Raw genomic sequence first — 9,382 nt, 5'->3', positions numbered from 1 at the left:
TCTGTGCCCGGGACCCTCGACAGCTCCCCCCTCAGATTACAGAGCTGCGCCCTCCCCCCCCCTCCGCGCCCGGGACCCTCGCAGCTCCCCCCTCAGATTACAGAGCTGTGCCCTCCCCCCCTCGGACCCTCGACAGCTCCCCCCTCAGATTACAGAGCTGCACCCTCCCCCCCTCCCCTTCAGACCCTCGACAGCTCCCCCCTCAGATTAGAGCTGCGCCCTCCCCCCCTCCCCCCTCTGTGCCCGGGACCCCTCGACAGCTCCCCCCTCAGATTACAGAGCTGCGCCCTCCCCCCCCCCTCCCCCTCTGCGCCCGGGACCCTCACAGCTCCCCCCTCAGGTTACAGAGCTGCCCCCTCCCCCCCCTCTTCGCCTGGGACCCTCGCAGCTCCCCCCTCAGATTACCGAGCTGCGCCCTCCCCCCCCTCCCCCTCTGCGTCCGGGACCCGCGCCAGCTCCCCCCCCTCCCCCCCGGGAACGGCACCTGAAGTTCTCCTCCTGCAGCTGCTCGATCTGGCTCTGCAGGATCAGCAGCTTCTTGCTGGTGACGCCGGAGGCGTCCAGGGACTCCATGTGGCTCTGCCGCTCCCGCAGGCTGCGGTTCTCCATCACCAGGTTACCCTTCTCCTCCACCAGCAGCGAAATCTGGCGAGAACCAAGGGAGCCGCTGAGCACCAGTGAACTCCCAGCCCGGCAGCACAAGGGTAAACAGTCACAAAGGATAAGTGTGTGGGGGGGGGGGGGGGGGTAATTTCTCTACCACCTCCCAACCCAGTGAGATCTTCCTTCTAATGCATCTCATGTCCTCCCTGCACCCCCCCCCCCCCCCACAGACGGGCAGGGAGCAGGCTCTCTCCCCTCATGTCCTCCCTGCACCCCCCCCCCCCCCCCCACAGACGGGCAGGGAGCAGGCTCTCTCCCCTCATGTCCTCCCTGCACCCCCCCCCCCCCCCACAGACGGGCAGGGAGCAGGCTCTCTCCCCTCATGTCCTCCCTGCACCCCCCCCCCCCCCACAGACGGGCAGGGAGAAGGCTCTCCCCCCCCACAGACGGGCAGGGAGCAGGCTCTCTCATCGCACACAGAAGCCGCCTCTCTGTGCACGTTCGTTCGCTGCAGGAGAAAAGTAAAATTGCTTCTTACCTGCTAATTTTCGTTCCTGTAGGTACCAGGGATCAGCCCAGGACCCACCAACCCATCGCTGCTCTAATTGAATTCTTTTTTTTTTAATTTAATTTAAAGGGATCCTTAGACTGAGCTTCCCTTGTAAAATCCAAGCACTGAGAGAGTAAAGTCAGACCACATCCAACCCTAAACTCAGCGCCTCTACCAGACCCGGGGCTTTGCACCTCCACCACCTGCTGGAGACAGAAGAATACGGGCAGACACTGGGTGGCACCTCGGGGGTACAGGACGGAGTCTGCGAGGTCTTCTGTCTCCACCTGCTGGTGGGGGGAGGCAAAGCCCGGCTGTCCTGGACCGATCCGGGAACGTACAGGGAACGCTTGGATAAGTCTGGAAGAGCCAGCAGAAAAGGGAAGGAGAAAGCAGGCAAGCGGTGTTAGAGGGAACGGCCCGAGGGAAGGAAGCGCGGGGGTGTGGGTGTCCCCCCTCCCCAGGTATCAGCCCCCGTGCCCTAACTCGCCGCCCGTCGGGAAAGGGAGGGCTGGAGAGATGCGAAGCCCCTGGACTCTGTCTCACCTGGAAAGGGGGGGGGGGGGGCGCGGCACAGGACAGACGCCCTCCCCCCCCCCCTTTCACGAGCAGAAAGAGTTGGCGTAGACGTGGATTGTGCCGGTGGTTAGGGGCAGCAGCATCGCCAGCAGCGGTTACTGAGCCCAGCCCGGGGCTTTGGAGACGGGCAAAGCGAGGGCAGAGATGGGTCAAGCCAGCGCAGGGGGGGGGGGAACTCACCCAGCTTCCACATCCTCCTGCGTGGTCCCGTATCCCCCACAGCTCTACATCTTGTGAGAAGCAAATGCGTCAGGAGCGCAGAGAGAAGGCCCCCAGCCCCCCCCCCCAAGCACGTTACACGAGACCTCCACCTCCACCAGAACCGGCTCCCGTCTCCCCGCCCTGAGCAGCGCTGCTTGCAGAGGGGCTGCACACGCACAACTAAAGCTTCCTCTACAGCTCCCGCACCCTCCTCCCCGATACACGGCATCCATTAAAAATGCCCCCCCCCTACAGGAAACTCGGACAGCATTCACAGTGCTTCCCAGATCAGGCCACAGCAGGTCCATCAGGCCCAGCGTCCCGTTTCCAACAGAGGCCAATCCAGGTCACAAGTGCCTGGGGCAGGATCCCAAGCTGCTTATCCCACGGCTAAGCTGTGAATTTCTGCAACTCCACCTTAATAATAGTTTATGGACTTTTCCTGCAGGAACTTGTCCAAACATTTTTTTTTTTAAACACAGCTACAACCAACAGCTTTCACCACATCCCCTGGCAATGAATCTAAATAAATAAATATGCGTTGAATAAAAAAAATTATTTTTTTATATATATATATATATATATATATATATATATATATATATATATATATATATATATATATATATATATATATAACCCAGTAACGTCATTGTGTGTCCCTTGTACGTTTCGAAAGAGTAAACTGATAAATGTTTACTCACTCTATTCCACTTATTTTATAGCCCTCCCCTCCCCTCAGCCGTCTCTTCTCCAAGCTGAAAAGTCCTAACCTCTTTAGTCTTTCCTCATAGGGGAGCTGTTCCATTCCCCTTATCATTTTGGTCCCCCTTCTCTGTACCTTCTCCATCGCAATTATATCTTTTTTGAGATGCGGCGACCAGAATTGTACACAGTATTCAAGGTGTGGTCTCACCATGGAGGGATACAGAGGCATTATGACATTTTCCGTTTTATTCACCATTCCCTTCCTAATAATTCCCAACATTCTGTTTGCTTTTTTGACTGCCGCAGCTCACTGAGCCGACGATTTCAATGTGTTATCCACTATGACGCCTAGATCCTTTTCCTGAGTGGTGACTCCTAATGTGGACCCTTGCATTGTGTCTCTATAATTTTATTTCATCGCACGACATTCTTTCCCACCCGGATCAAGTTACAAATACCACATACCCACCCGAAAACCTACCTTCTCACTACAAAAAAAAAAAAAGCCCCATAAATCCCCACCACTCCTAACCGAGCACCCACCAGTGAATTAAAAACCCCATCGCGGGAAAACAAAAAAAAAAAAACCATCCACGACGTCAGCTTCTTTCAGACAGAGAAAACTAACCAAACTCAGGGTGAAGATCGTGCAGCACAAAATGCCACAAGCAAAACGCCCCCTGCCTCATCCCTGCTGAGTCCGCGGACGCCAGCCCTGGCTGGTCAGTCACATTCAGGTTATTTCCCTGCCCAAGAGGCAAAGATTGGCCCTGGGGGGAGAAGCTGGTTAAGCTTCCATTTATCCAGGGGCCATGCAGAGTTACAAACCTGCATCCAGGCGACCCGGCTAGCGCTACCTAGTGCCACGGCTTCCCAAAAAAAAAACTCACTCTACCCACAAAGCAAAGGGGCTGAGGAGCCCGGAGACAGGCTTTACAGCAAAACCAGCACGAGCCGGCACCCAGATCACCAGCTGCAGCACGGGGGGGCCACGGGCTCGGGACTGCACACTCCCCCCCCCCCCATGCCAAGCCAGCGTGCCCCAGTCGCTTCCCTTCCGCCTCCCGTGCCATCTCTTCAGGCCGCCCTGCCTACCACAGCCCTTACCTGCTGCTCCAGATCCCGGCAGCGCTGCCTCACGTTCTCCTCTTCCTCCAGGTCATCACTCAGGAAATAATACTTCCGGGACTGCGGAGGGAAAGGAGCAGCTCAGGTCACGGGGCCCAGCCCCCCACACCTCTCCCCCCCCCCCCCCCGAGGACCAAGCCCCCCACCCTTACGCGCTCGCTCGTCGCAGCCCCCTCTCTCCCTCCCAGGGGTACCTGGTGATCAAAGTTCCCATACGTCTCCGAGGATAACGCCTCCGTGGTGTCCTTTATCATGAGCTGCGGAAGAGAGGAGAGGGTTAAAAGCGCAGACGCGAGGCTGCACAGGCGCCCGACCCTCGCCATGCAGGACCCTTATTACTCTGAAGCATCGGGGGTGGGGGGGGGGGGGGGAGCCCAGACACCGCAGAAGCCATCACCGGGACAAGTCATGCACCGCCAGCTCCGAGAGCCTCTTACCTCCTGGATCGCCGTCATGACCACATGCTGGACCGATTCCTCCAACGTCATGATCTGTTTGATGTGTTCTGTGTGTGTGGAGGGCACGAACACAGCAAGTTACAGGCAGGAAAGGACCCCCAAAGAGAGAGAGGGGGGGGGGGGGGGGGGTGCAGGAACGTGGCAAGTTACTGGCAAGGAAAGACCTTGTCCAGAGGTGAACAGGCAGAACGGGCAAGGGAGGGGTAAAGAGACAGGGTGGGGGGAGGCAGAGCAGAAAAGTTGCAGGGAGAGGAAGGGGCACTTACATTACTCCCTCCCTGCCCCCCCCCCTTCCCCCAGCGCATCAGCCTGTTAGGACAGGAATAAAATGTATCACAAGCCCCCTCCCCCGTTTAAAGCCATTAGCAGTCATATAAGTCCAGTACCCCTGAGAGCTGAAACACCATGCAGGTAACACAGTGCCCTTCCCTCATGTGCTACGGTAGCACAGGGGTCACCACCGGAGATCAGGGCACTCTGGACCCCAGGTGGCAGAGCCGACGTTAGCAGTTGTGGGACACAACTGGAGGGAAGCCAGCCCGGGACGACACTCGTGATGCAATAAGAGGATTATGGAATGTCTGCACACGACATGCTAGGGGGGGGGGGGGGGGTGTCGAGGCTGTCTCTCCTCCTGCCTCGCACCAGTGAAGGGGGCGGAGAACAAGGCAGAGCAGGAACCCCTCCAACCCCCTTCCCTGTACCTCCCTCCTAGCACACGATTCTCTGCATCAGACAAGGGCAAAGGACCGCCACTCTCGGGGCTTCGCTGTCCCATCATGCTCAGATTCAGGCCAGTCCTAGGGAATTGCTGCCACGCCAGTTGCCAACTTCTGCCACGGTGACAGGGACACGGTAAATGCCCGGGAGCATGGACGGCGTTATCCTGCCATTTCTGCGGACACTCCCCCCGCCCACCCTCCACACGTTAGGGAACCCCTCTCATAAATAACATAACCTGTTCCAAACAAACAGGAAGAGAAATGTATCAAAATCCCCTGCATCCTCCTGGCAATATCTGTATTTTCAGTTCTTCTGACATTTTTCTTGGCAAGCAGGGGGAATTCCCGCTGTCTGATCTCTCACCTTGCTTCTTCTCACAGCTGATAGCACAGCCCAGCACCAGCTGCAGCAGCTTTCCCAGCTCTGCCGGGTCCGAGAACTCCCCGATCAGCGTCACGTCTGGCAGATGGCTATCAGAAACCTGGTGTCCCAGGACCTGGAGGGACGGGAGAGAGACGGGCAAATTCCAGCTCCCATTGCCACCCCCCACCACTCATCTCAACCCCGCTGGCAGGCCCTCTCACCCAGTCCCTCGGGTCTCTAAGGAGCCCACACATTTCTCTGCTCTACAGTACAGCAGTGAAGGAGCCCCTGTCCCCAGGAGTGCCCCGCAGTGGGAACCCATTCGAAAACACCTTCTCACATCAAACACATCCCGGTGCTCAGGAGGCAGGAGAACAATACTCACATCCTGGTAATACTCCAGCATGCTCTGCAGGATCTTTTTCAAGTTACTCAGCTGCGTGAGAAGAGGAGGAGATTAGCTGGCAAATCAGACAAAAATCACAAATACCGAGATCCAGGGGAGAGAAAGAGACTCACCCCGAGGTTACACACAGCCAGCCAGGGATTTAAAAACTGAGGCGCAAGGGGATGAAGTGACTTTCCCTGAGGTCGCTGGGGCCGATGCAATAAGGCACACTCGGCCTAGCGCATGGCTTTACTCGCCATCGGGTGCACGTTTTGGGCACTCAACGCGCGATGCAGCAAGGAGATTAGCGCATCCCTAACAAACGCGATCCCCACAGCGCCCAATGCATGAAAATTCCATGCAGACGAAGACATCATCTATTACCGGCCAACGCAGGAAAGCGGTGAGTACCCAACACACATTTTTCAACACGGGGGAATGTAACCCCAGCTCCGGAGGTGGAGAAAAGTTAAATTGCAGTCAAGGCTCAGGAGAAAACATTGCAAAATATTATCCTCTGTGTTGCAATAAATGCATCCTCCTCCTCCTCAGTATCACCCCGACTCTCGAATTTACTGCTTGCAGTGGAGAAAAGCATATGTGCAATGTTTTGATCAAAAAGGGCAGCACGGTTTAAACGTCCGTAGCAAGGATAGAATAAACTTCCCAGCACTGAAACCAACAGCGCGGCAAAATAAGCAAAAAGAAGCGCAAACAAAACGGACGCTCATACTGAGCGCCCGATGCAATAAACTCCTTTGAGTGCCAGATACATAGTTCTCCCTTAGTGCTCCCTTTCTCACCCTGCCCAGATTTCCCTTTCATTTAAATACTGAATCGGGCGCACAGGGCATGTGGCTGGAGAGTGCAGTAAGACGGGTGCTCGATATGAGCACCCGTCTTATTGCATTGGCCTCACAGTCAGCGGCAGAGCCGGGGTTAGCTCTTAAGGCACAGGGCGATATAGTAACCTGCCTACGGCCATACAGAAGCTGGATTCAAAGTAGGGGTTTGTAACTCCCAGTCCTCCTGATCTAAGCAGCTTCACACCACCCTCCCCTTCTTTCCACATCACTCAGAAAAATCATTAGGACACTTGGATTGAACATCTGGTCTCTGGAGACTGCCAATTCTTGCACAAAGAACCAGAAGAGAACAGCTTCACTTATGTCAAAAGGTGCTCTCTGATCCCTGGGGAAAGAAAATGATCTCTGCTGGAAAACATTATACATAAGAGGGAACACCAGCTTGGAGGCGGGGGAGGCACAGGGAGGATGAGCAGACACCAAGGGTGGCAGAGTGGGGAGGGAAGAGGCCACACAGGTACCTTCAGTCTCCAGTTGTCTTTGCTTTCCTCTTTGATGCGAAGCAGCCAGGCGTCATTAAACCAGGTGGGATCTCTGGAAATGGAAGTGGGACGTGGAGTTACAGTCCTGTCCAATTCTAGGGCATCACACCTCCACCGTGGTGAGACAAACAACTGGCTACCTCAACACCTGCCCGACCATTGCACAAACAGTAAGTGGCATGTCCCTACGCCATCCCATCCCACAGATCCTAACAGGGGCTCCCCCTGTGCATCCCTCAGCCCCATTCCCGTACTGCTCCCCAGCCCTTACATCCTGTGCAGGACGTGCGCGACTGTCACCCCACCGGACAAGTCCTGGAAAGTGGCACACGGGGACGGCACCTGGAACGTCTGCAACTGGGATACAGAAGAGAGGATAGGACATGGTCATCAATGTATTGATTTCACGTTTCTATACAGCAGGAGAGCTCAGACTGGTACAGCAGGTAAATATTGACATTCACAGCAGGCCAGATAAGAAGGGCACAGGGCTAGGGCAAGAGCATGAAAAAGTCTTGAGATCTCAATTGCACAAGAAGTGATGGAGAAGGATAAGGTGACCTGGCATTGCAGCAGGTCAGGGTTTACACTTCCTACGGCAGATTACAGCGAGCTTAGTGCTGGCCTGGGGAACTCTTACAGTATTTCTGGGTAGGGAGGGGGGGGGGGTGAAATTATTCTGTACAGTATCTCGGTGGGAGGGCATTTAGTGTGGTATCCTGGGGGGGGGAGATGCACTCAGTAGGATACCTCGGGGGGGGAGGAGGGATGTAGTCAGTGCGGTATATCCGGGGGAAGGGGGGGTGTATTCCGTGCTGTATAGCCGGGGGGGGGGAGGTCTGTCTCTTACCCAGGTGAGGAGGGAGCTGCACAGCGCGGCCTTGTTTACACTCATAGCGGCGACGCCTCCCTCCCAGCTCCGTCCCCGCAGTGGGGCTTTATCCGCACGACCCGGGACGGCGGCAGACTGAGAGCTAAATACCGGAAGCGAACCCTGCTCCCTGCCCCAGAACCCGGAACTAAAGCCTGAACCGCCCGGAAGTGAGCCCTGCGCCGCGCCAGGGGAGCCGGAAGTGAGCCCTGTCCTGGTTCCTGTGCCCATGTTTTAAATAAATAATCCCGCGCAAGGCTTTGTGGGGAGGGGGATGAGGGCCGGGGCCGCAACCGCAACCGATGTCTCTGGGAATGGTCTAATCGGGCAATTGTTTTTATAATCTGCCATAAGAAGATAAATAAACAATCTGCCGCTGCGCATGCTGGGACCCGTAGTCCTGGGCCTCCCCTGAGGCGCTCGCGTGCATGCAGGCGGGGCTCTGGGACGGGCTGACCAGGTGCATCCTGGGACTTGCAGTTCCGCTCTCCTCGACGCCTGAGACGGCTCTCCCGAGTCCGAGCTGAGCGGGGCGGCTCAGTAACCCCCCCCCCCCCCCCCCCCCCCAGCAGAAGAGGCTGCAAAGGGCGAACAGACTCCCGGGTGAAAGTTTCTCATGAAAACCTCCGTTTCCCGGTTAACAAGTGCAAATGATCACCCCCCCCCCCCCCCCAGTTCAGTGGACATTGTTTGGGGGGGAGGCAGGACAGCACCGAACACCAGGCTGAGCTCCGGCTGTGAAAACCCAAAAAAGTCCATAAGCCCGGACCCGCGCAAACCGGGAACCGAAAAGCCGAAAACCCAGGAAACCTGGGCCTGTTTTCGGAGCCCCCCCCCCTCCACCGTGCAAACCGAAAATGGCAATATTTATTTTCTTTCTTTTCAAACGTATATCCAGCTGCTCCTAAAAGAACAATTATACATTCAAAGGAAAGGAAGAGATTCGTGGGGAGAAATAAAAGCTTTTCAATTCGTTTTCCAACCCAAGCAGGAGCCTGAGAGGGCAAATTCTGACAGGACTGAGCCGAGGTATCCAGGATGGGCCTGGGGAGCCTTCCCTGTCCCGAGAGGATCCCTGAGCTCCACGATCCAGTGGGGGAGTGGAGAGGAGAGGAGCCCCTTGCTGCTGGCTGAAAGGAATCGGTAAGTTTTTGCTTGGGGGAATTTTCTCTTTTAAAAGTATTGGCTGGAAGTTAACTATTGGGGAATATTATTCAGTGTGTTTGTGCTTTTAATAATCAGTAAGGCAGCGAATAAACAGAAGTTAAACTGTTTGTATTTCCGCATGGTTCGGAGAGAGGTATCTTCAAAGGATACTAATGATGCATTAGAATTAGGGCATCCTGACAGTGAGGTTCCAATAATTAGAAAAACTCTGTAACTAAAAACTCACCTGAGCTAAAAAATTCTAACTTATCCCTATCAATTAAAAAGCAGAATGAAAATACAAACAAAAAACAAA

The 9,382-nt window shown here is 55.5% G+C and overlaps 1 protein-coding gene across 1 annotated transcript; it reads right to left on the bottom strand.

Annotated features, from left to right (window-relative positions):
- Positions 1 to 484: 484 nt before the first annotated feature.
- LOC115081618 (protein Hook homolog 2-like) lies at positions 485 to 8,187 on the bottom strand (the record flags this gene model as incomplete). The annotated part of the gene is given in 9 exon segments (XM_029586048.1): positions 485 to 645; positions 3,749 to 3,829; positions 3,964 to 4,026; positions 4,207 to 4,274; positions 5,314 to 5,446; positions 5,699 to 5,749; positions 7,029 to 7,101; positions 7,321 to 7,406; positions 7,900 to 8,187. Coding segments are annotated over 9 exon segments (968 nt in total), but the record flags the coding sequence as incomplete, so codon positions are not given.
- Between the last annotated feature and the right edge of the window lie 1,195 nt (positions 8,188 to 9,382).

The sequence above is a fragment of the Rhinatrema bivittatum genome, unplaced genomic scaffold (assembly GCF_901001135.1).
Source record: "Rhinatrema bivittatum unplaced genomic scaffold, aRhiBiv1.1, whole genome shotgun sequence".
Taxonomy (NCBI): domain Eukaryota; kingdom Metazoa; phylum Chordata; class Amphibia; order Gymnophiona; family Rhinatrematidae; genus Rhinatrema; species Rhinatrema bivittatum.
This window is presented reverse-complemented; position numbering and strand designations above follow the sequence as displayed.